The sequence below is a fragment of the Schistocerca serialis genome, chromosome 10, assembly GCF_023864345.2.
Source record: "Schistocerca serialis cubense isolate TAMUIC-IGC-003099 chromosome 10, iqSchSeri2.2, whole genome shotgun sequence".
In the NCBI taxonomy this organism is placed as follows: domain Eukaryota; kingdom Metazoa; phylum Arthropoda; class Insecta; order Orthoptera; family Acrididae; genus Schistocerca; species Schistocerca serialis.
In genome coordinates, this window is record NC_064647.1 from 86519021 (window position 1) to 86546100 (window position 27080).

At 43.2% G+C, this 27080-nt stretch overlaps 1 protein-coding gene and 1 long non-coding RNA gene across 4 annotated transcripts in view; both read right to left on the minus strand.

Moving 5' to 3' along the window:
• Nucleotides 1-27080, minus strand: part of LOC126424544 (uncharacterized) — a 227052-nt gene that overhangs the window by 141956 nt on the left and 58016 nt on the right. The gene's annotated exons all lie outside the window — the stretch shown is intronic.
• The window catches only part of LOC126424543 (cytochrome P450 4g15-like), a 176315-nt gene that overhangs the window by 141956 nt on the left and 7279 nt on the right, over nt 1-27080 (minus strand). For 2 of the 3 annotated variants that reach the window (XM_050087286.1, XM_050087287.1), the window contains exon 2: nt 223-460. In XM_050087286.1, coding sequence (XP_049943243.1) covers nt 223-437 — 215 coding nt within the window. In that variant the 5' untranslated portion in view covers nt 438-460. Of the gene's footprint in view, nt 1-222; nt 473-27080 lie in introns of all 3 variants that reach the window. The other variant, XM_050087288.1, reaches the window with a different exon arrangement.

Here is a 27080-nt window from a genome sequence, read left to right on the forward strand (position 1 = left end):
CCTTTAGTTTCCTGTGTTATGTGCCACTGATCAACTTTTGCCCCAATTCTCTAATGCTCCTACGTCTGCAGAAGTTTCGCTTGGCCCACTATTACGTTGTTGCTATACAAAGATTAGACAGCTCGCAATGCCCAGTTTGGGCCAGCCTCTTAGACAGTGGGATTTTCTGCCTGTGTGCTATGTTGGATTTAATCACTCTCCCAGCAGACGCCTTGAGCTCACCTCATCAAGTCTCCGTACTGGCGGTGGAAGTCTCGAATCTTGTGGAGAGTCACTGGATGCTCCAGGAAGTCCAGAGCGTTCCCGATGATGGGCAGTGTGGGTGGCCCTGGGATGTCGACGTGGGGTTTGGTGACCCACAGCCACCACAGCACCGCCAACACGCCGGCGCAGCACCACACCACCGACTGGATCAACAGCCACGCCCACCATGCCATGGCTCAACAGCTAGCGAGGTCGCCTGAGAACAAACCTGCAGTGAGTAGCTTAGTTGGCTGTAGTCGTGTTAATGGTATAAGTAGGGCTGAACATAACAAAATAAGCCTAGTTTTTTATTGAAAGTAAATATAACTTCGAAGGGGTGTTCCAAAACCAATTTATGTTTTGTAACCCAGGATTATCAGGGACCACTTCTCAATAAAGAAAGATCATTGGAGGATTCCCAAACAGCAAAGACTGGCCAGTAATTCTTGATGCAGGAATTCAAATACCTCTAATTAGATCAAGTAGTTCCTGATGTAGGAATGCAAATACCTCTAATTAGATCAATCTCTAGATCAACATGGAACTTTAGAAAATCTAACTGGACTGAATTTTACAAAAAACGTGATAAATTGATCAGATGGACAGTCCCATTAAGAGAAAATTATGAGGCATCCGCTGGAGCAGTTTTACCAATAGCAAACAGCGTGCGCCTAGAAGATTCTGGAAGGAATACATTCTACACTAGACTAATGACTGTGAAGAACTATATGTCCTATTTAACCACCAATGTGTGAGAAACAGGATAGGAATTACTAAAGCACCATGATGAAGCTCGTAAAGAATGAGGGAACAAAAAACCGAGAGTCTGTATTTTACGAGGTCAAGCAGAGATCCATGGAGTCTCTTAAAAAGTAGCAGGAAGTCGATCTCCTACCTGCAAAGACCCCGGAGTAACGCCAGACCAGATTGCAAATAGATCTCCCTCCATAGCCCCTCATATAAACCACATACAAGAGTTGTTAAGAAAAAGCTTAGCAATCTGTAGCACAAGGCATCCAACAAATCAAAGTATTCCAGGGACTTCACCTTAGATGACGCAGTGCAGCATTCGAAGAAACGAGAAAACGCAAAGCTCCAGAATTCGATGGGATACACGCAGAGTTCCTCATCAATTGTGGGAATGAGACTCGTAAATGACTTGCGATCTTCTTCATTAGTATTATGCGGTTGGGTAACTTTCAGGAAGCCTTCAAAAGAACGAGTCATTGCTATACTGAAGCCTGGCAAATCAGTGAATAAATAAAGCTGTCAGTTGTAGTCCAAACGTATTCCTGAGATGCTGATACAAGATTTTGGAAAGAAGCACCCTTAACAGAATCGGTCCAAAGGCCCGTGAAGATACTCCCATGCAATAAGCAGTATTCAGAAGCTGTACATGTCAAGTACTTACCTTAAACTCACACATGAAAGCTGGGCTCCAACAACTACTAAACGACGCTTTCATTCATGTTACAGCCGCTTATGATGTAGTATGGAAACGAGAAAACTCTTAAGTTTTACATACTGCCATAATATAATTAGGCTCATAAGGAACATATTATGTGAGAGTTACATCTTAGTGGTCCACTGCATGAATATTTCAAAAAGTGGAGATTAACAACGAGTCCAGTGAAGACTGAAGTTAGCAGCTTTTACCTTAACAACAGAATGGCGAATGCAAAGCTAAATGGAACCTTTAATGGTCACGTCCTCCACCGCCAAGACTTCCCAAGACAGGAGCTTGTCGTACAAGAAACATACTAAACACCGCAGCAAAACTGAGATCGAGCAGTAACATCACACAGAAGCCGACAGGTTCTTTATGTGGCGCAAAGCCACAACGCTTAGATGTTCTTCTTCAGACCTTGTCTACTCTGCTGCCGAATAGTGTGCATAACTCACGTATGAGTAGAATCCAAGTTCAGACAAACACAGCAGTGAGGGTAACGACAGACTGCACCACATCTGTTCCTCTTCACTGACTACCACGTCTAAGGCATATCGTACAGCCAGGTCTGCGAAGACAGAATACCATTCTCAAACAATAAGCACTTAAGATGGGCCGATTAAAAATCAGGCAACTACCCGTCATCTTGCGAATTCGCACTGTTTAGCATGTGTCCAGCATATGTAAGCAGATGTGCTATTGTGTACCGTGTTTGTGTGATGTAATAAGCATCTGTGAGCAATATGTATATGGACACGGTCTTTTGGACAAGGTGCTTTTGTTTTTAAATATTTTAGCGAACGTTTATGACTTTTATCCACTTGAAGTCTTGTGTGTGAGGTTACGGGTAAAATGGTCATATTTTACCACCAAAAGATGTTTAAGAGCTGAAGATGACAGTAAAAACTGTTGAAACCAATTGTCTTCGATAAAGAAATATTTTATGCGATCTTGGCTTTTGAATGGTTTTTAACAATTAAAATGGGGTTGCCCTTCACCACTCTTAAAATGAGAAAAAATTTTATGTCGATAGAATTCTTAACGACGCTGTCCAAGACCGTGGTTTCCATCACAGTAGTGGATTCGGCATTCAATTTATTAGAATCTCGCCGACCATCCCATTCACAATAGTTGTGAGACGTTGAGAGACTGTGTATTTCACGGATTATCAGCGCGTGATCTGACAAAAAAGAAAAAGAAAGGCTTCTAGGGCGTAGTGGGCTTCGGAAGTCGAACTGTGCTATAAACAGTGGAGCGAAAGCGATAATAGTTGGAAGTTTGACTGCGATCCAGGCAGTGAGGATACGTACAGCAAAACTCACAGAACCTGCAGAAAGTGGATGCGTCGTTCGTCGAAATATTGTTCAGAAAATGGAAACAACAATTCGGTAAAACACCCATGAAACAGGGAATCAGTCACACAGAGAAAACCAAAGAGACAGTATGCTGGGATCGTTTAGAATACAATGCATGTGGTGTTTAATAAATATCGCTAAATATCAAATGTTGCGAAAAATGGTGTCGAAATTACAAAGCTATGTAGTTCCTCTGAACTCTTAAATTCACAAAAATGTCCTCACAGTTGAAGAAGAATGTAATAAATTCAATTTCAAAGACGTCGAGTGACAAATCTTCAGTTTAATATGTCATAACTGCAAAATACTGACCTAAATTATTTACAGACGACTGGAAGAACTGGTAACAGACGATTTCGGTGAAAACCAGTCTGGTTTCTAGAAAAATGATGGATCATGAGAGGTAATACCGACTCTACTATTTATCTCAGACGACGAAGAATCATCTATAGCATTTGTAGTTTTAGAAAAAGTCTGTTTGACAATACTGATTGAAGTATGACTACGAATTATGCCCATTAAAATTCCGAAGGTGACGGGGAAAAACACAGGGAACTAAGGTGTTTTTAGCTTGTGCAGAAACCAAATTGCGGTCACGAGAGTTGAAAATGTGAAAGGGAAGCGGTAGTCGACGAAGATGAGACAGGGGTTTCACCAATCACAGATGTTATTCGATCTCTCCATTATAAGGCGAAATTTGCAAACGGGAGCAAAAGTTCAAAGAGAAGAAATAAAAAGTTTGAGATTTTGTATTTCTGTTAAAGACAGCAAAGAACTTGGAACGAATGGTGTATTAAAACGAGTCCACCAGATCAATATCAACACATACGAGGGTAATGAGAGTAATCGAAATAAATCACGCGACGCCGACGGAATCAGATTAGGAAATAAGACACTACAAGTAGCGGACAAGTTTGCATATCCCAGCAGGAAAAAACTGGCAGTGGCCGAAGTTCAGAGGATACAAATTGCAACCCAGTAATAGTAAGATAACCGTGTCTAAAGAAGATAAATTAACTAATATTGAACATAAATGTTAGTATTAGGAAGACACTTCTGGAGGAATTTATCTGGAGTGTAGCCATGAACGGAAGAGAAACTTGACGAAAAACGGTTGAGGCAAATGTAGATTAAAAACTTTTAAAATGTGGTGCTACAGAAGATTGCTGAGGATTAGATGGGTAGATCGAATAACTGAAGAGGAGTACTGTACGGAATTGGGATGAAAATAGCTTTGTAGGACAACTTGTAAAAGCGTGAAGGTCTACTAAAGAGACTGCTTACACCACACTCGTCCGCCTTTGGAGTATTGCTGTGCGGTGTGGGATCCGCATCAGGTGGGACTAACGGATGACATCGAAAAAGTTGAAAGAAGGGCAACTCGTTTCCTATTATCGCGAAATAGGGGAGATAGTGCCACAGACATGATACGTGAATTGGAGTGGCAATCATTCGTTGCGACGGGACCTTCTCATGAAATTTCAATAACCAGTTTCCTCCTGCGATTGGGAAAACATTCTGTTATCACCCACCTACATAAGCAAGATAAAATAAGAGAAATCAGGGCTCGCACCGAAAAATGTAAGTGCTCGTTCTCCCCACGCGCCGTTCGAGAGGGGAACTGTAGAGAGACAGTTTGAAGGTGGTTCACTGAACCCTCTGCCAGGCACTTAATTGTGAATAGCAGAGTAATCACGTAGATGTAGATGTAGATATTTGATACTGCAAAAGCTACAGCTTTTAAATGATTACATGGTGATCGAGAATTATTTCACACGACAGGCGTCTTGTTACGCATCCAAGAGTGTCCTCAATATTGCCAGAGAGTACTCGTAATTCAGCCAGAAAGCGAGTCGCTCAGAAACTTCTCCTTCGACTGTTTCTTGAGTGTTTTCAACCAGTCAGAATGCTCTCGCAAGTTGATTAGTGGGAGAGATACAGAATTTACAAATAAGGCCTGCGCTATTCGTCACGATTTTATATTGCGAGTGCGAGAACACCAGAGAAATGTGCAACAAACGCCAGGGAAAAGGAGAAAAAATTCTACACGAATCGTATGCGACCCGCAAGCGCTGGATTTTCTGTCTAATACTTTTCGCATTTTGGAACTACCGACAACTATTTACATGATTACTGTAGAAACGAACAAATTTATTTAATGTTACTACGGAAACTCTTACATAATACTCATCCGTAAAAAGAACCTGTAAGTTTTCAGACACATCACCAGACTTTCCGAGAAATGACATCCACACAATCCCGAAGACAGCAAGAGCAGATAGATGTGAGAACTATGGTATAGTCAGCTGAACAGATTATGCATCCTAGTTGCTCACAAGAATAATACATATCAGAACGGAAAAGAATGATGATGGTTTGTTAGGTGACTATCAGTTTGGTTTTAGGAAAGACGAAGGCACCGCAGAAGCAGTTGTAACGTTGGGCTCGCCGATGGAAACAAAAGTGAGGAAAAAATAGGGAATCTTCATAGTATTTACCTACCTAAAAAAAGCATTCATCGTGTTAAATTTGTAGAAGATGTTCTTAAATCCTAGGAAAATATGTGTACGCTATAGAGAAAGACGGGTAATATAAAGTATGCACAGGAACCAAGTAGGAAAAATAGGAGTGGACGATCAAAAACAAAATGCTCGGGTTGAAAACGGTGTAAGAGTGGGATGTATTCCTAGCCTCCTACTGTTCAGGCTACACATCGAAGAAGCAACGACGGAAATACAAGAAAGTATTCAATGAACAGTGGATGAAGTCCGTCCTACAGGCATTACATGCATTGATCAAAAATGATAGTGCATTGATAATGGCTAGTTTCTAGCTTAAATATAGATCTGCCAATAAAAATTCCTAAGGATGAATGATAGCTGAAATGTATTATTTACAAATACAAGAAAGGTGTTTCGTGGTAAAACAAAACGTGCTTCCTTGTTTGGACTTTTTTTATGCCCTACGTCAGTTCTATCTGGTAATGATGCCAGACCCTCACAGCAATACTCCAGATAGTACGGACAAGCGTAGCATAGTCAGTCTCTCCCCATCTTCTAAGTGTTCTGCCACAACGCTTCTCTTACTCCACAACATTATGTATGCCATAGTTCCATTCTGAGTCATTTACTTTAAATCGTTTAGCAAAAATTCACATTCTGTAGATTAGTGAGATTTATCGTGTAACCGAAACTTAGCGGATTCCTTGTAGTAGCTCTCATGTGGATGACATCACACTGTTTATTAATTACGGTGAGTTGCCAATTTCCGCACCACGCAAATATCTTATCTAAATCGTTTTGCAATTGGTCTTGATCTTCTGATGACTTGATTGTACAATAAACGACAACATCATCAGCAAATAACCTAAGGCGGCTTCTCAGACTGTCTCCTAAATTGTTTGTATCGATAAGGAACAGCAGAGGGCTCTGCTGTAACACTTCGCCGGGACACCAGATATTAGTTTCGTTTTCCTCGGTGACTTTCTGTAAACTATTACGGACTGTAACCTTTGTGACACGAAACGGAAGTTCCATTGCCACAACTGAGACGATGCTGTATAGGCACAAATTTGATTACAAGTCGTTTGTGAGGGGGGAAGCCTTCTCGATATGTAAAAATATGGAAGCAATTTGAGATCCCCTACCGATAGCACTCATTACTTCGTGGTTCAAATGGCTCCGAGCACTATGGGACTCAACTGCTGTGGTCATAAGTCCCCTAGAACTTAGAACTACTTAAACCTAACTAACCTAAGGACATCACACACATCCATGCCCGAAGCAGGATTCGAACCTGCGACCGTCGCGGTCGTTCATTACTTCGTGAAAATAAAGAGCTATTTGTGTTTGACAAGAATGTTTTCAGAATCCGAGCTCACTATGTGTCGATAGACCGTTATCTTTGAGTAATTCGTAGTGTCCGAAGACATTGTACGTTCCAGAACTCTAATGGAAATCGACGCGAAGACCTTGCCTTTGTTAAGTGATATCCTACATCAAGGATATCTTGCGCGAAGTTACTCATGTTGGCAGTTGTTCTTCAATGGAATTTTGTAATATTTATTTCACCTTCTTCGGCGAAGAAATGTCGGCAATGCGTGTTTAGAAAAACTGTTTTAGGGGTACTGTCATCCGTAGCATCACTATTCTTATAGCGCAGCGAAGGTATTGATTGTGTCTTGCCGCTGGTGCGCTTTACGTACGACCAGAATCTTTTTCAGATTTCGAGACAGAATTTCTTTGCGGAAACTTTTAAGTGCATCTCGTATTGAAGACCGCACTAAGGTTCGAGCTTCAGCATAAAACATCGTCAGTCTGAGAGATTTTGCGTTCTATTCAATTGGCATGTATTTTTCGTTGCTTCTGCAACAGTGTTCTGACCTGTTTTGTGTGTCATGGGGCATCAGTACCATCTTTTATTAATGTCTTTGGTATATATCGCTCGATTGCCGTCGATACTATTTCTCTGAATTCTAAGCGATATCTGGTGTACACTTACATAGACTGGAAGGAGTGCAGACTGTCTCTTAGGAAGGTATCGAGAGAATTTTTGTCCGCTTTTTCAAATATATATATATATCATTGGCTTTGTTTTCGGTGGATTTGGATGTTACTGTATTCAGTCTTGCTACAACGATCGTGTGGTCACTGATCCCTGCATCAGTCATGGTGATCCCTATTTGCACAAGATTGTTTGTCGCTGAGAGGTGAAGTATGTTTTCGCAACCATTTACATTCCGAGTGCAATAGTTCAAAATAATTTTCGTTGAAAGCATTCAGTACGATTTTATGCCTACTATTTACGATTCGCGACACAGTAATCAAAGATTCAATAAGCTGGTCTGGCTTAGGTGCCCAACAACATCATCCTGTGATATAAAGGACATCAACGTAACTACGTTGTATAATGGAGACAACAGACGTAGTACTTAAGAAGGCTCGACCGCTTATCGCAGTTTTTTGCAATTCATACCATTTAACAAATTGGCTCGCGCAGGACTGAGAAATCAGATGCTTCCTTAGCTGAAGAAAACTGTCAGACAGGTTGAAGAGAAGAAAAACAAGAGTGGAAGAAGATTATGGAGAGGATCTGGCCTGCGGATGTTGTGGTTAGTAGGAGACAGGGCAGCACACATGCGAGCAAAGTACAAAGAAATCTTTCAGTGCCATCTTGTAAATGACAGTTTTTCAGCACTTAGGTACCTGTTTCACACGAACTGCAAGGAATGAGGGTCTGAAATTCTGTTGTTGTTGCGACCTTCAGTCCAGAGACTGGTTTGATGTAGCTTTCCATGCTAGTCTATCCTGTGCTACCTTCTTCATCTCTGAGTAACTACTGCAATCCACATCCCTCTGAATCTGTTTAGTGTATTCATACCTTGGTCTCCCTCTACGATTTTTACCCTCCGCGCTTCGCTCCAATACTAAACTGATGATCTCTTGATGCCTCAGAATGTGTCCTACCAACCGATCCCTTCTTCTAGTCAAGTCGTGCCACAAATTCTTCTTCTCCCCAATTCTATTTAGTACCTCCTCATTAGTTATGTGTTCTACCCATCTAATCTTCAGCATTCTTCTGTAGCTCTGCATTTCGAAATCTTCTATTCTCTTCTTGTCCAAACTACTTATCGTTCATGTTTCACTTCCATACATGGCTACATTCCATACAAATACTTTCAGAAAAGACTTCATGACACCTAAACCTATACTCGATGTTACTAAATTTCTCTTCTTCAGAAACTCTTTCCTTGCCATTGCCAGTCTACATTTTATATCGTCTCTGATCATCATCAGTTATTTTGCTCCCCAAAGAGTAAAACTCATCTACTACTTTAAGTGTCTCATTTCCTAATCTTATTCGCTCAGCATCACCCGAGTTAAGTCGACTACATTGCATTATCCTCGTCTGCTTTTGTGGATGTTCATCTTGTATTCTCATTTCAAGACACTGTCCATTCCGTTCAGCTGCTCTTCCGGGTCCTTTGTTGTCTCTGACAGAATTTCAATGTCGTCCGCAAACCTCTAAGTTTTTATTTCTTCTCCATGGATTTTAATTCTTACTCCAATTCTAAAATTCTGTGGGTTGATTTATGCAGATATGGCACAACGTATCCCTGTTTGTAGATATTTCTAGTAATTACACTGTCTGCTTAAAAAGTGTCTGATCAGCTGTTAGCGGATGTTAATGTAGGGGTGCTGTGTCCTGCCTCCGCCTTTATGGCGGCATGAACTTTTTATTTATTAGATTAATATATGTGCGTAATACTATTTAGTTATGTTTCTGTATATTTATGTACCGTGTAAGAGAAGAGACAAACTATGCCGCGGAAGCGGACTCAAAATGTTGCAAGAACCAATACTGCCGGCCAGAGTGGCCGAGCGGTTCTAGGCGCTACAGTCTGGAGCCGAGCGACCGCTGCGGTCGCAGGTTCGAATCCTGCCTCGGGCATGGATGTGTGTGATGTCCTTAGGTTAGTTAGGTTTAAGTAGTTCTAAGTTCTAGCGGACTGATGACCTCAGATGTTAAGTCCCATAGGGCTCAGAGCCATTTGAACCAATACCAAGCGAGGAATACGCCGTAAGAGTGTAATACAACGCCAAACAAATCCTTCCTCCACGGACTGCGAAGGCAAGTTTCCGACTGACTACACCGAAAGCAGGTGACAGTTGTCATCCTTTTCGCGCTCCGTACGCAAAAGCAGGAGGTAAATACGTGGTACATCTACATCTACATCTACATCTATACTCCGCGAGCCACCTTACGGTGTGTGGCGGAGGGTACTTATTGTACCACTATCTGATCCCCCCTTCCCTGTTCCATTCACGAATTGTGCGTGGGAAGAACGACTGCTTGTAAGTTTCCGTATTTGCTCTAATTTCTCGGATCTTTTCGTTGTGATCATTACGCGAGATATATGTGGGCGGTAGTAATATGTTGCCCATCTCTTCCCGGAATGTGCTCTCTCGTAATTTCGATAATAAACCTCTCCGTATTGCGTAACGCCTTTCTTGAAGTGTCCGCCACTGGAGCTTGTTCAGCATCTCCGTAACGCTCTCGCGCTGACTAAATGTCCCCATGACGAATCGCGCTGCTTTTCGCTGGATCATGTCTATCTCTTCTATTAATCCAACCTGGTAAGGGTCCCATACTGATGAGCAATACTCAAGAATCGGACGAACAAGCGTTTTGTAAGCTACTTCTTTCGTCGATGAGTCACATTTTCTTAGAATTCTTCCTATGAATCTCAACCTGGCGCCTGCTTTTCCCACTATTTGTTTTATGTGATCATTCCACTTCAGATCGCTCCGGATAGTAACTCCTAAGTATTTTACGGTCGTTACCGCTTCCAATGATTTACCACCTATGGCATAATCGTACTGGAATGGATTTCTGCCCCTATGTATGCGCATTATATTACATTTATCTACGTTTAGGGAAAGCTGCCAGCTGTCGCACCATGCATTAATCCTCTGCAGGTCCTCCTGGAGTACGTACGAGTCTTCTGATGTTGCTACTTTCTTGTAGACAACCGTGTCATCTGCAAATAGCCTCACGGAGCTACCGATGTTGTCAACTAAGTCATTTATGTATATTGTAAACAATGAAGGTCCTATCACGCTTCCCTGCGGTACTCCCGAAATTACCTCTACATCTGCAGATTTTGAACCGTTAAGAATGACATGTTGTGTTCTTTCTTCTAGGAAATCCTGAATCCAATCACAAACCTGGTCCGATATTCCGTAAGCTCGTATTTTTTTCACTAAACGTAAGTGCGGAACCGTATCAAATGCCTTCCTGAAGTTCAGGAATACGGCATCAATCTGCTCGCCAGTGTCTACGGCACTGTGAATTTCTTGGGCAAATAGGGCGAGCTGAGTTTCACATGATCTCTGTTTGCGGAATCCATGTTGGTTATGATGAAGGAGATTTGTATTATCTAAGAACGTCATAATACGAGAACACAAAACATGTTCCATTATTCTACAACAGATTGACGTAACCGAAATAGGCCTATAATTATTCGCATCTGATTTATGACCCTTCTTGAACATGGGAACGACCTGCGCTTTCTTCCAGTCGCTAGGTACTTTACGTTCTTCCAGCGATCTACGATAAATTGCTGATAGAAAGGGGGCAAGTTCTTTAGCATAATCACTGTAGAATCTTAAGGGTATCTCGTCTGGTCCGGATGCTTTTCCGCTACTAAGTGATAGCAGTTGTTTTTCAATTCCGATATCGTTTATTTCAATATTTTCCATTTTGGCGTCCGTGCGACGGCTGAAGTCAGGGATCGTGTTACGATTTTCCGCAGTGAAACAGTTTCGGAACACTGAATTCAGTATTTCTGCCTTTCTTCGGTCGTCCTCTGTTTCGGTGCCATCGTGGTCAACGAGTGACTGAATAGGGGATTTAGATCCGCTTACCGATTTTACATATGACCAAAACTTTTTAGGGTTCTTGTTTAGATTGTTTGCCAATGTTTTATGTTCGAATTCGTTGAATGCTTCTCTCATTGCTCTCTTTACGCTCTTTTTCGCTTCGTTCAGCTTTTCCTTATCAGCTATGATTCGACTACTCTTAAACCTATGATGAAGCTTTCTTTGTTTCCGTAGTACCTTTCGTACATGATTGTTATACCACGGTGGATCTTTCCCCTCGCTTTGGACCTTAGTCGGTAGAACTTATCTAAGGCGTACTGGACGATGTTTCTGAATTTTTTCCATTTTTGTTCCACATCCTCTTCCTCAGAAATGAACGTTTGATGGTGGTCACTCAGATATTCTGCGATTTGTGCCCTATCACTCTTGTTAAGCAAATATATTTTCCTTCCTTTCTTGGCATTTCTTATTACACTTGTAGTCATTGATGCAACCACTGACTTATGATCACTGATACCCTCTTCCACATTCACGGAGTCGAAAAGTTCCGGTCTATTTGTTGCTATGAGGTCTAAAACGTTAGCTTCACGAGTTGGTTCTCTAACTATCTGCTCGAAGTAATTCTCGGACAAGGCAGTCAGGATAATGTCACAAGAGTCTCTGTCCCTGGCTCCAGTTCTGATTGTGTGACTATCCCATTCTATACCTGGTAGATTGAAGTCTCCCCCTATTACAATAGTATGATCACGAAACTTCTTCACGACGTTCTGCAGGTTCTCTCTGAGGCGCTCAACTACTACGGTTGCTGATGCAGGTGGTCTATAGAAGCATCCGACTATCATATCTGACCCACCTTTGATACTTAACTTAACCCAGATTATTTCACATTCGCATTCGCTAATAACTTCACTGGATATTATTGAATTCTTTACTGCTATAAATACTCCTCCACCATTGGCGTTTATCCTATCCTTGCGGTATATATTCCATTCTGTGTCTAGGATTTCGTTACTGTTCACTTCCGGTTTTAACCAACTTTCCGTTCCTAATACTATATGCGCACTATTTCCTTCAATAAGAGATACTAATTCAGGAACCTTGCCCTGGATACTCCTGCAGTTTACCAATATTACGTTAACTTTTCCTGTTTTTGGTCTCTGAGGACGGACGTTCTTTATCAACGATGATAATGTCCTCTCTGGTAAGCCGTCAGGTATTCAATCGTTTCGCCCAAGGGGGGGTCCCTCTAACCTAAAAAACCCCCGTGTGCACGCCACACGTACTCTGCTACCCTAGTTGCTGCTTCCGGTGTGTAGTGCACGCCTAACCTGTCTAGGGGGGCCCTACAGTTCTCCACCCAATAACGGAGGTCGATGAATTTGCAACCATTATAGTCGCAGAGTCGTCTGAGCCTCTGGTTTAGACCCTCCACACGGCTCCAAACCAGAGGACCGCGATCGACTCTGGGCACTATGCTGCAGATATTAAGCTCAGCTTGCACTCCGCGTGCGATGCTGGTTGTCTTCACCAAATCAGCCAGCCGCCGGAAGGAACCAAGGATGGCCTCAGAACCCAAGCGGCAGGCGTCATTCGTTCCGACATGTGCTACTATCTGCAGCCGGTCACACCCAGTGCGTTCAATAGCTGCCGGAAGGGCCTCCTCCACATTACGGACGAGACCCCCCGGCAAGCACACCGAGTGCACACTGGCATTCTTCCCCGACCTACCCGCTATTTTCCTGAGGGGCTCCATAACCCGCCTAACGTTGGAGCTCCCTATAACTAATAGGCCCGCCCTCTGTGACTGTCGGGACCTTGCCGGAGAATCGGCCACTGGCCCAACAGGCGAGGCATCCTGTGGTGGCTCGGAAACGATGTCATCACCACTAGGAAGCACCCCGTACCTGTTGGAAAGGGGTAAGGCAGCTGCCACGCGGCCAGATCCCACCTTCGCCTTTCGACCAGGCACGCGCGAGCCCACCACTGTCCGCCATTCACCCTGGAGTGATGGCTGACCGGTAAGATGCTCACTGCCGGAAGACGCAGCGACATCAGGGGTTCCATGTGATTCCAAGGCCACCGAAGTAGGCATAGGTCTCACCACAGTTGCCCCAACGCCACTACGAGCCGACGCCTGCGCCTCGAGCTCGATGAGCCTAACAGACAAAGCCTCCACCTGCCCCCGAAGAGTGGCCAATTCTCCTTGCGTCCGCTCACAACAACCACAGTCCCTACACATGACTATGTTTACCCTACTCTATACGGTGACAAATTCCCAAGATAATCTTCTGATGAGCTACTCTGATAATCAAGAAACACTCACTGAAATACGAGACGCGAAAACTACGCTAGGTTTTCCCAGAAAAACTATTTAAAAACTAAGCGCAGCAAATAAGTACAAAAACGCTTTATACAAACAGTACTCGCTGCTGCTGGTGCTCTCGCTCTGGCTGTCACAAGACAACTGCTGATTCAAGTGACTAGTGGCTAACGGCCGCGAAACAAACAAAAGACGGTTTTAGGGCGCTTTCTGTTCTAAACGATCAAGAAAACACTAAGAAATCTAACACGAAAACTACGTAAAGTTTTATCAAGAACTGTTAGTTACTATGCAGAGCAGATAAACACAAAGAGAATCCCTTCCTTAGTGGAAGGTCGTAAACAAAATGCAAAATAAACGCTTTATACAAACAGTACTCGCTGCTGCTGGTGCTCTCGCTCTGGCTGTCACAAGACAACTGCTGATTCAAGTGACTAGTGGCTAACGGCCGCGAAACAAACAAAAGACGGTTTTAGGGCGCTTTCTGTTCTAAACGATCAAGAGAACACTAAGAAATCTAACACGAAAACTACGTAAAGTTTTATCAAGAACTGTTAGTTACTATGCAGAGCAGATAAACACAAATAGAATCCCTTCCTTAGTGGAAGGTCGTAAACAAAATGCAAAATAAACGCTTTATGCAAACAGTACTCGCTGCTGCTGGTGCTCTCGCTCTGGCTGTCACAAGACAAGTGCGAAGTACCCTCTGCGATTCACATGAAAGTGGTTTGGAACGCACGGACGCGGCAGACTCGACAAACTCGTCTGGCAAGTTTTTCCAGCAGACGCGGACACGGCCTGCTTTCGCCCATGTGCCTGCCTGAGGTGTCCAGTTAGGATGCCCTGCGGATAACATTGTTGCGTCACAAGATCGCCTGAACCTCAGTCGAATCCACAGTCGCTGTTGCTTTGCCGTATTAGAGGGTGGTCAAAAAATCTCGACCAGTTTCTAGAAAATAATCCATCCACTTGTGTAATACGCATGTATACAGTTCCGCTGTGCGGTTCGGTAGTTTTGGTGCAGCACATAAATGAGGCAGTTAATAGCAGGATTAACGGTTGTACTGCTATGGGAAGAAACAAAAATCAATGTGTGAGAGAGGAACTTGGAGTCCATGTCTTCTTTTGTTGTTTGTTTGTTTTGCACATAATGATTGTGTATTTTGTATGCTTACAAAATATAAATTGTATTTTGTTTACATAACTAAAAATCAAGTTCCGATGTAGGAAGGAACTTCACTTGGGAACGGTGAGCCGTGGCACCATTGAGTTAGTAGTGTTCTGTCTGGCGCCACTGGCCCAGGTGTAGTATCGACTATCCCTCTTGCGGCCCCATTGACAATATCTATGAGGAAGAGTCGGTATCTGTGGATTGTGTCCTCAGAAAGTCTTTTTTTTTTCCTTTATTGATTTTCGATTCCCACCCCCTCCCCCCCACCAGGGGAGAACAGGCTGACAGCTGCGTAATACGCTGCTGTACAGACGAGAGTAAAGTTAAACAAACAATTGTGAGAGAACAAAGGTATATATAAAAAATGCGACAAAACGGTGACTTTGTTAAAAACAGTAAAATAGCAGAAAGTGGCGGAATGTAAAATACAAAAACACGGCGTTCACGATCGTGTGAAGACACACAGGGAGGAGCCATGCACAATTAAAAAACACGGCGACAGTCTGCTGTCTTTTCGTATGAGATAAAAACACAACTAGCGACAGTGTGGTGGCTGTTGGCAACACTGACATGGGACACAACACTGGACACTCACTTTAACCAGCACTGTAGAGGCGACACGGCGACAGTTTTTTCTTTGGGGGGGGGGGGGTGAGGGGACATCCGGACCGATGAAGGGGTAAAAGCGGGGAGGAGAGGAAAGGGAAAAAAAGGGGTTGGAGGGAGGGGACATAGAAAAAAGGGGGGCTGGAAGGACGCCAGAAGGAGTGGGAAAGGCAGTGGGGGGGAGAGCAAAGGACTCGGGGGAGAGAAGGGAGGTAGAGACAGGGTAGGCGGGGAGAAAACAGGATGGAAGGGGGAGAGTCAGAGAGTCTTTGCTTGCCTACATATATACGACGTTCGCTGGCCCGAGAGGGATGCACGAAGTTTGGGGATTGGTGGTAGCGTCGCGACAAGAGGTGGTCACGAGGTCCGAGCGGCCGAAGCTACGTGCTGCGCAAGGAGGGCCTGCGCAGAGCGAAGATACCGGGGTACTTGACCGGGGTCAGCGTCGACTACAAGCAGCAGGCCGACATCCCGTCGGGTGGTTGGCAACATTCGTGCCGGACGACCGCTCGTGCTCTGGCTGCCCCTTCTACCTGGCTTTCATCGGCACCACTCAGTAACTGCTGCGACGTACCGTGGATCCATGGAACTGCTTGCTATAAAGGGGAGCAACTTTCTGTAATCATCGTGGTGATTTGTTTCACTATTCTCCTTATTATTTTCTTATCGGTACCGGACCCTCAGAATTTCACTCGATCGGCTCTTTGGTCGTAGATATAGGCAGTGGTATTATACTAAGACACTAGTGGTCGTTTGTGGTTTGTCCCGCTATTATATGGCCTTTCCTTTCTCGTTTGCTCCCGATAATTAATGTTCTAATTAATCAGCTCTTGACCGTAAATAAAGCCAGAACATATTTGGAAGGAGAAACAGCATTGGTCGTATTTTTTTTTTTTTGTTTTGTTTTATTATCCGCAAAATCGATTTTCGGTAACTTAGTGACCATCCTCAGTGCTGTATTATACAATTAAAATTGGTAGGCACTGGTATCAACAAGCTTAGAGTGATCACATAAACAGTTTATATTTATTTACGTACTACGCGAATAAGTAATAAAAATTGGGGCTTCCTATTTTCCCCCTTCAAGCTAGACAACTTTCGTTCTTTGTAGTTTTTTCGTTTTATGCTTATTTCGTGAGATATTTGGCCCGGTCATGATCAATAGACCACCCTGTATTGTTAAATAAACAGGTTGTGTGAAAAGAAAGTTATACTGGTGGGTCCACCCTCCAACGTTATCCTTAATTGCAGTAAGTACCACGTATCAAACGGCTCGACCGATCTTGCTGATTTTGTTGTTATTGTTGTTGTCGTTGTTTATGTTGTGTTGTAATTGTCGTGACAAGATTTGTATGAAAGAAAATTTTTGCAAAATCCACCGGCAAAGTCGGAAATTTGGAGGTTATTTTTATATGAAAACCTTAGTTATAGAAGTATGACTGTCTGTTTGACAGTTCTGGTGTCACAAGTTTCATGACAATAACAACTGAATATTGATAGTTTGCCACAAACAATACGAGTGAAAGCGATATTGCAGTGCACTATCGGTGGTGATATCTTTGGTGTGTTTTAAAGATTGAATACGTAACGTGTATCCACAGGACATGTGGCCTGTAATTGAAGAAGTGTCATGATGATCTCTCCATTGGCAAAAGATTCCGGAATAGTCCCCCATTCGGATCTCCGGGAGGGGACTGCCAAGGGGGAGGTTACCATGAGAAAAAGATTGAATAATCTACGAAAGGATAACTTTCTACGAGTCGGGGCGTGGAATGTCAGAAGCTTGAACGTGGTAGGGAAACTAGAAAATCTGGAAAGGAAAATGCAAAAGCTGAATCTAGATATAGTAGTGGTCAGTGAAGTGAAGTGGAAGTAAGACAAGGATTTCTGGTCAGATGAGTATCGGGTAATATCAACAGCAGCAGAAAATGGTATAACAGGTGTCGGATTCGTTATGAATAGGAAGGGTGTGTTACTGTGAACAGTTCAGTGACCGGGTTGTTCTAATCAGAATCGACAGCAGACCAACACCGACAACGATAGTTCAGGTATACATGCCGACGTCGCAAGCTGAAGATGAACAGATAGAGAAAGTGTATGAGGATATTGAAAGGGTAATGCAATATGTAAAGGGGGACGAAAACCTAGTAGTCATGGGCGACTGGAATGCAGTTGCAGGGGAAGGAGTAGAAGGAAAGGTTACAGGAGAATATGGGCTTGGGACAAGGAATGAAAGAGGAGAAAGAGTAATTTAGTTCTGTAGCAAGTTTCAGCTAGTAATAGCGAATACCCTGTTCAAGAATCACAGGAGGAGGAGGTATACTTGGAAAAGGCCGGGAGATACGGGAAGATTTCAATTAGATTACATCATGGTCAGACAGAGATTCCGAAATCAGATACTGGATTGTAAGGCGTACCCAGGAGTGGATATAGACTAAGATCACATTATAGTAGTGATGAAGAGTAGGCTGAAGTTCAAGACATTAGTCAGGAAGAATCAATACGCAAAGAAGTGGGATACGGAAAAGATATGATTGTCGGAAGGACAGACTCAGCATACAGGAAAGTCAAAACAACCTTTGGTGACATTAAAAGCAACGGTGGTAACATTAAGAGTGCAACGGTAATTCCACTGTTAAATGCAGAGGAGAGAGCAGATAGGTGGAAAGAATACATTGAAAGCCTCTATGAGGGTGAAGATTTGTCTGATGTGATAGAAGAAGAAACAGGAGTCGATTTAGAAGAGATAGGGGATCCAGTATTAGAATCGGAATTTAAAAGAGCTTTGGAGGACTTACGGTCAAATAAGGCAGAAGGGATAGATAACATTTCATCAGAATTTCTAAAATCATTGGGGGAAGTGGCAACAAAGCGACTATTCACGTTGGTGTGTATAGTATATGAGTCTGGCGATATAACATCTGACTTTCGGAAAAGCATCATCCACACAATTCCGAAGACGGCAAGAGCTGACAAGTGCGAGAATTATCGCACAATCAGCTTAACAGCTCATGCATCGAAGCTGCTTACAAGAATAATATACAGAAGAATGGAAAAGAAAATTGAGAATGCGCTAGGTGACGATCAGTTTGGCTTTAGGAAAAGTAAAGGGACGAGAGAGGCAGTTCTGACGTTACAGCTAATAATGGAAGCAAGGCTAAAGAAAAATCAAGACACTTTCATAGGATTTGTCGACCTGGAAAAAGCGTTCGACAATATAAAATGGTGCAAGCTGTTCGAGATTCTGAAAAAAGTAGGGGTAAGCTATAGGGAGAGACGGTTCATATACAATATGTACAACAACCAAGAGGGAATAATAAGAGTGGACGATCAAGAACGAAGTGCTCGTATTAAGAAGGGTGTAAGACAAGACTGTAGCCTCTCGCCCCTACTCTTCAATCTGTACATCGAGGAAGCAATGATGGAAATAAAAGAAAGGTTCAGGAGTGGAATTAAAATACAAGGTGAAAGGATATCAATGATACGATTCGCTGATGACATTGCTTTCCTGAGTGAAAGTGAAGAAGAATTAAATGATCTGCTGAATGGAATGAACAGTCTAATGAGTATAGGGTATGGTTTGAGAGTAAATCGGAGAAAGACGAAGGTAATGAGAAGTAATAGAAATGAGAACAGCGAGAAATTTAACATCAGGATTGATCGTCACGAGGTCAATGAAGTTAAGGAATTCTGCTACCTATGCAGTAAAATAACCAATGACGGACGGAGCAAGGAGGACATCAAAAGCAGACTCGCTATGGCAAAAATATCAAATACTGGCCTTAATTTGAGGAAGAAATTTCTACGTCTGGAGTACAGCATTGTATGGTAGTGAAACGTGGACTGTGGGAAAACCGGAAGAGAAGAGAATTGAAGCATTTGAGATGTGGTGCTATAGACGAATGTTGAAAATTAGGTGGACTGTTAAGGTAAGGAGTGAGGAGGTTCTATGCAGATTCGGAGAGGAAAGGAATATGTGGAAAACACTGATAAGGAGAAGGGACAGGATGACAGGACATCTGCTAAGACATGAGGGAATGACTTCCATGGTACTAGAGGCAGCTGTAGAGGGCAAAAACTGTAGAGGAAGACAGAGATTGGAATACGTCAAGCAAATAATTGAGGACGTAGGTTGCAAGTGCTACTCTGAGATGAAGAGGTTTGCACAGGAAAGGAATTCATGGCGGGCCGCATCAAACCAGCCAGTAGACTCATGACCAAAAAAAAAAAAAAAAAAAAAAAGAGATTGAACTGATGGAGCTTCGTGGTAATGTGGTGTTGCGAACACTGAATTGACTTCAGTTCATGGTTTATTTCTGTGGAAAAAATGCCGCCAGTGAGACGTCGGAATATCGGAAGGTGTACGCGCAGCGCAAGCCAGCTACATGGTTGCCGAGTCAACAAGACTGACGAAGAGCGTAGACAGCGCTTGGAGGCAAATGGAATACAAATATCTGAAGCGCGATCCGTTACGACTCCGGAACTTTGATTTCAGATTGATTCCATTTCAATAAATTCATAATGTTACAGAAATTATTTTGTTTCAGTTTACACGATTTGAAGGAAAGATTCGGTTGGGTGAATCCCTTCTCGACTAACTATCGGCAGACAAGGTACAGCTTCAACCATTGTAGATATAGACAATGGTGTCATACAATACTAAATACAAACTGTTGAATCGTCTGCGAGAAAGAACACGTTAAGCTGTGAGAAATGTGCGGTTTTGTTTTCCTTTTCGCAGTCAATTTTTTACATAAAACAGGAGAAAGTGTTTATGGCTAAATTTATGATCCACTTCGTAGATTAAAACAACGCGAAATACTGTCATTAAGGCAATTACCCTCACAGATTCAGCAGCTGGCAAGGTACTAACTCGTGCACTAGCGACCCCAATCGATTTACCCACACACTTTGACTTCTTTTCCTAATCAATGTGCCGTTTGGAATTGTTGTTGTTGTAGCGGTCTTCAGTCCTGAGACTGGTTTGATGCAGCTCTCCATGCTACCCTATCCTGTGCAAGCTTTTTCATCTCCCAGTACCTACTGGAACCTACATCCTTCTGTATCTGCTTAGTGTATTCATCTCTTGATCTCCCTCTACAATTTTTACCTCCACGCTGCCCTCCAGTACTAAATTGGTGATCCCTTGATGCCTCAGAACATGTCCTATCAACCGATCCCTTCTTCTAGTCAAGTTGTGCCACAAACACCTCTTCTCCCCAATTCTATTCAATGCTTCATGTGATCTACCCATCTAATCTTCAGCATTCTTCTGTAGCACCACATTTCTAAAGCTTCTATTCTCTTCCTGTCTAAACTATTTATCGTCCATGTTTCAATTCCATACATGGCTACGCTCCATACAAATACTTTCAGAAACGACTTCCTGGCACTTAAATAAATACTCGATGTTAACAAATTTCTCTTCTTCAGAAACGCTTTCCTTGCCATTGCCAGTCTACATTTTATATCCTCTCTACTTCGACCATCATCAGTTATTTTGCTCCCCAAATAGCAAAACTCCTTTACTACTTTAAGTGTCTCATTTCCTAATTTAATTACCTCAGCATCACCCGACATAATTCGTCTACATTCCATTATCCTCGTTTTGCTTTTGTTGATGTTCATCTTATATCCTCCTTTCAAGACTATCCATTCTAGAATGAGATTTTCACTGTGCAGCGGAGTGTGCGCTGATATGAAACATCCTGGCAGATTAAAACCGTGTGCTCGACCGAGACTCGAAGTCGGGACCTTTGCCTTTCGCGGGCAAGTGCTCTGCCAGTGCTCTCAGTAAAGCTGTGAGTACCGGGCGTGAGTCGTGCTTCGGTAGCTCAGATGGCAGAGCACTTGCCCGCGAAAGGCAAAGGTCCCGAGTTCGAGTCTCGGTCGGGCACACAGTTTTAATCTGCCAGGAAGTTTCATATCAGCGCACACTCCGCTGCAGAGTTAAAATCTCATTCTGGAAACATCCCCCAGGCTGTGGCTAAGCCATGTCTCCGCAGTATCCTCCTTTCAGAAGTGCTAGTACTGCAAGGTTCGCAGGAGAGCTTGTGTAAAGTTTGGAAGGTAGGAGACGAGATACTGGCAGAGGTAAAGCTGTGAGTACCGGGCGTGAGTCGTGCTTCGGTAGCTCAGTTGGTAGAGCACTTGCCCGCGGAAGGCAAAGGTCCCGCGTTCGAGTCTCTGTCGGGCACACAGTTTTAATCTGCCAGGAAGTTTCACTATCCATTCTGCTCAACTGCTCTTCTAAGTCCTTTGCTGTTTCTGACAGAATTACAATGTCATCGGCGAACCTCAAAGTTTTTATTTCTTTCCATGGATTTTAATACCTATCCGAATTTTTCTTTTGATTCCTTCACTGCTTGCTCAATAGACAGATTGAATAACATCGGGGAAAGGCTACAACCCTGTCTCACTCCCTTCCCAACTACTGCTTCCCTTTCATACCCCTCGACTCTTATAACTGCCATCTGGTTTCTGTACAAATTGTAAATAGCCTTTCGCTCCATGTATTTTACCCCTGCCACCTTCAGAATTTGAAAGAGTATTCCAGTCAACATTGTCAAAAGTTTCTCTATGTCTACAAATGCTACAAACGTAGGATTGCCTTTCCTTAATGTAGCTTCTAACATAAGTCGTAGGGTGAGTATTGTCTCACGTGTTCCAGTATTTCTACGGAATCCAAACTGATCTTCCCCGAGGCTGGCTTCTACCAGTTTTTCCATTCGTCTGTAAAGAATTCGCGTTAGCATTTGCATCCGTTACTGATCGTTTGGTAATTTTCACATCTGTCAGCACCTGCTTTCTTTGGGATCGGAATTATTATGTTCTTCTTGAAGTCTGAGGGTATTTCGCCTGTTTCATACATCTTGCTCACCAGATGGTAGAGTTTTGTCGGCACTGGCTCTCCCAAGGCTGTCAGTATTTCTAATGGAATGTTGTCTACTCCCGGGGCCTTATTTCGACTTAGGTTTTTCAGTGCTCTGTCAAACTCTTCACGCAGTATCATATCTCCCATGTCATCTTCATCTACATCCTCTTCCATTTCCATAATATTTGCAATAAAAATGAATAAAGTCAGAGAGAAGGGGAAGGAGAACATGGACAGAGAGATGAGGAATGAGGAGATGCGTTAGAGAGAGTGTGGGATAAGAGGAGTACTGGCAGTGGGGGGAAGGTGAAACAGAAATAGGAAGGAGGAGGAGAAGAGGAAAAAGGGAGTGGGCAAGACCAGAGGGATAGAGAGAGAGAGAGAGGCTGGGCGACAGAAGAAGACTATGACGTATACCCAATTCCCATACGTATTTAGCAATTGCGAAGCATTGCCGGCTTCACTAGTAAGTAATAAAAATTAGATAATAGTGATAACAATGAGCTTTTACGTAACCAAAGTAATAACTTTTCATGCAACTATAGTTTATAACAATAAACATAAAAAATCTATAGAATTATTGTTATTTTGTATCAATAAAACGTCCTTCATCACGATCAGGGCAAGTGTTTCCTGTTATTATTGACAAGTGGGAAGGTTACATATTAATAACAGAAACATACACTGCTCAGCCAGAACATTATGACCACCTACCTAATAGTTGGTCTGTTCAGCTATGGCGTGTATAACATCTGCGACGTGTCGTGGTGTGGAAGCAATGAGGCCTTGGTAGGTCGCTGCTGGGAGTCGGCACCACATCTACACACACACACAACTCACCTAATTTTCGTAAATTACGGGGAAGGGGATGATGAGCTCTGACGCCACGTTCAATCACATCCCAGATGTGTCCGATTGGGTTCAGATTTGTCGAGTTGGGGGAGCCAGCACATCAATTGAAACTCGTTACTGTGTTCCTCGAACGACTACTTCACACTCGTGGCCTAGGACATGGGGCATTATACTCTTGGAAAATGCCACTGCCATTGGGACACATGGTCTTCATGAAAGGGTGTACGTCTGCAACCAGTGTACGATACTTCTTGGCCGTCATGGTGCCTTGCACGAGCTCCACTGGTCCCACGGATGCCCACGTGAATGTTCTGCAGAGCATAATGGACCTGCCGCCAGCTTTTGCCCATCCCGCAGTACAAGTGTCAAGGAGCTGTTCCACTGGAAGACGACAGATTCGCGCCCTCCCATCGGAATGAAGAACACATCGGGATTCATCAGCAAATGCACCGCTTCACCACGGTGCCTATGTGCAGTGCTGCTGATCACGTGCCCATTTCAGTCGTAGTTGCTGAATGGCGTCGTGTTAACATTGGCACATGGATGGATCGTCGACTGCGTGGGCCCATCGTCAGGAGTGTTCGATGCATTGTGTGTTCAGACACACCTGTTCTCTGCCCATGACTAAAGTCTGATGTTGGTTCCGCCACAGTTCGCCGCCTGTCCTGTTTTATCAGTCTGGCCAGCTCACGACGTCCCACATCTGTGATGACGGGTGGCCGCCCAACCCCACGACGTCTGGACGTGATTTTACCTTTGTTACGCCACCTATTGAGCACACTCACCACAAAACACCACGAACACCCGACGAGTTTCCGAAATGGTTGTGCGGAGCCTCCGGGCCATCACAATCTGCCCACTGTCACACTCGGAGCGATCGCGAGTGTTGTTCGCTCTGCTCTCGGATGGAGCTGACACTGATACTACATGCACTGCTTATGTGTCTGACTAGCCAGGTCACGCTGCCATCGACTAGACTGGTTTATATCGATAGCAGATCTGTGACCACAAATTTCTAGGTGATCAGTGTATTTTATATAAGCTCAACGATGTATTCAACGATTGGTTGTTATGTTTCCATTTTGCCTTTTTAAATTTTGCCTTTCTTTTGAGAAATTTGTGTTTGGTAGCGCTGTATGATAAATATGTATTTTGTATTTTTTACTACACCACGTCTGTTTCCCATTATAAATTAACAATTTTAATAAAATCTGAATTATAGAATGACATTTTCAATTTTGTTTTAAATGTTATTTATTTTTAAATAACAGACAAGAGGATAACTTTCTAGAACAAAATTCTTCCGTAACTTACGCAGCCCTTTAGGTATCCTCACTCAGTTTCTAGACAGTTTACTACTTCCGGTTGATAAGGCAATCTAGTGAAACACTAATTGGATGTGAAAACAAAACGATCGAAACGAAGTAGCGCCTGACAGGTATGTAACACAATCTAACATATAGGTAACGCGGTTACGATCTTAACTGACCGGCGCTACTAGGAAAGCTACCGTAGTCCATGCTTATTTCTGATGGTATGGTAGTCTTATAGCTCTCTGCACCTATGTTTATTGTCAGTCTATGTATAAATTTTCACAGCACTTCTACAGGGCTTGCGTTATTTTAAAGCATTGCTTCCATCATTGAAGAACGGAAATGAATACATTCTGTAGCATGTCCTGTGAAACAGGTGACACCGGATCCTGGATTTCAGCTCTTAGATCCGGAGATCTCTTAGCTTTGTCCTGTATGTGGTGTCACCGCCAGACACCACACTTGCTAGGTGGTAGCCTTTAAATCGGCCGCGGTCCGTTAGTATACGTCGGACCCGCGTACCGCCACTATCAATGATTGCAGACCGAGCGCCGCCAAATGGCAGGTCTAGAGAGACGTCCTAGCACTCGCCCCAGTGGTAAAACCGACTTTGCTAGCGATGGTTCACTGACAAATTACGCTCTCATTTGCCGAGACGATAGTCAGCATAGCCTTCAGCTACGTCATTTGCTACGACCTAGCAAGGCGCCATTACCAGTTACTATTGATACTGTAAAACATTTACCGTCAAGAGCGACGTTCACCATTTATGGATTAAAGTTAAGTATTCCACCAGCTACGTCAGTTTTTTCTACAGTCTAATTTCCTTGTCCTGTTCCAGACCTCACGCGAGCCTGCGTGAGCTAAAACGCGTGCCTTTCGGCTTCCTCTCATACCGGTGTTGGCTCTCCTGCCAACCCACAACACTGTAGGCCATTGACTCCTGTTCAAGTTGTGCTTCCAGGATTTCGAGGTTAATTGTTTCCTGTAACTGTCTCTTGCGCAAAAATCGTTCAAATGGTTCAAATGGCTCTGAGCACTATGGGACTCAACTGCTGAGGTCATTAGTCCCCTAGAACTTAGAACTAGTTAAACCTAACTAACCTAAGGACATCACAAACATCCATGCCCGAGGCAAGATTCGAACCTGCGACCGTAGCCGTCTTGCGGTTCCAGACTGCAGCGCATTTAACCGCACGGCCACTTCGGCCGGCGCAAAAATGAAGAGTTCACAGAGATTGCAATGTTGGTGAGTGCCAGTCGTGCTCTCACTTCTGGCTGGTTCCGTTCAGTGGCAGCGTAGGTGGCTCCGTACCACACTTGCGACAGTCAGGTTCATTAACTTTTCCACAGATGTGGAATGTGGCCTCATCAATAAATAAAACGCGCTCCGTATGGTGTCCTTTCAGTACAGCTTCTATCAGATCTTAACAGGCAGCTTTGCAACATGCGTACTTTTCATGGTCTAATTTCTGAATAACCCGAACGTGGTACACCCTTTTCTTTAGCGTAAAGTGTAAAACTTCCAAAACCGTTGATTTTGATACATCTAACTAGTTGCTTAGTTGGCGAGTTGATGCGATTAGACTTCTTTCTATTGTCATTAGCTGTACCTCCAGATAAGACAAACTGCATAATCACATACTAACATCAGTCATATGTTCTTCTATCGTAAGGATTCTTTTTAATTACTTTTTAAACGAATTACCTGAAGAAAAGGGTAGGCTAACATTATCACAGAAATTTCTTAGAATTATTTATTATGTAAATGCATATGTTATTTGTTATAAATGGATCGAGACGTTATGACAACCCCCCCCCCCCCCCTTTCCTGTGTATTTCGTTAGTTACATCTACGTTCGCCAGTGAACCAAAATATTAAGAACGCTGCCCAACGTGACATAAAACCACCTGGTGGCACAACGGACCACGATGCTTTGAAGAGAACAAAATGACGCGCGAAGGACGACATATAAGCCTAACAGAGAGGAACGGGGAGTCATTAGAGCGATGATGCGGGTCGCTTTTTGGGAAACACACTGACAGAGAAGACTCTGACAAATGCGACATTACTACTCGTAGTTTCTCCATGTCCACAGGGCGCTGATTGCGCAACTTTAGGTTCAGTCAAAAATAATTTTATTTCGCAATAGAGCTAACTACTTTGAGCTTGTAATATGTCACGACATTAACCGTAAACTTAAACAGCATAATGCATTGACCGCCAAAGCGGATAAGGCAAATATCTTGGTCGTTACATAAATTTTTTGAAAACATTATCAGCGATCTTTAAAATTAAAATTTAATGATTAAAAACAGTCTTGATCTCAACTTTTTATTTTTATTGGAGTGACCGGTTTCGATTCTATTTAATAACCAGACTCTGAAAAAACATATTACCGGATAGCAAGTATATATTAAAAAACGTAGAACTACTAAATAAATATACCCAGAACGGTGGGTGGACTCTGTGGTGCAAGTTGAGCCGACTCTCGACGCTGGAATAACTGCTAATCGG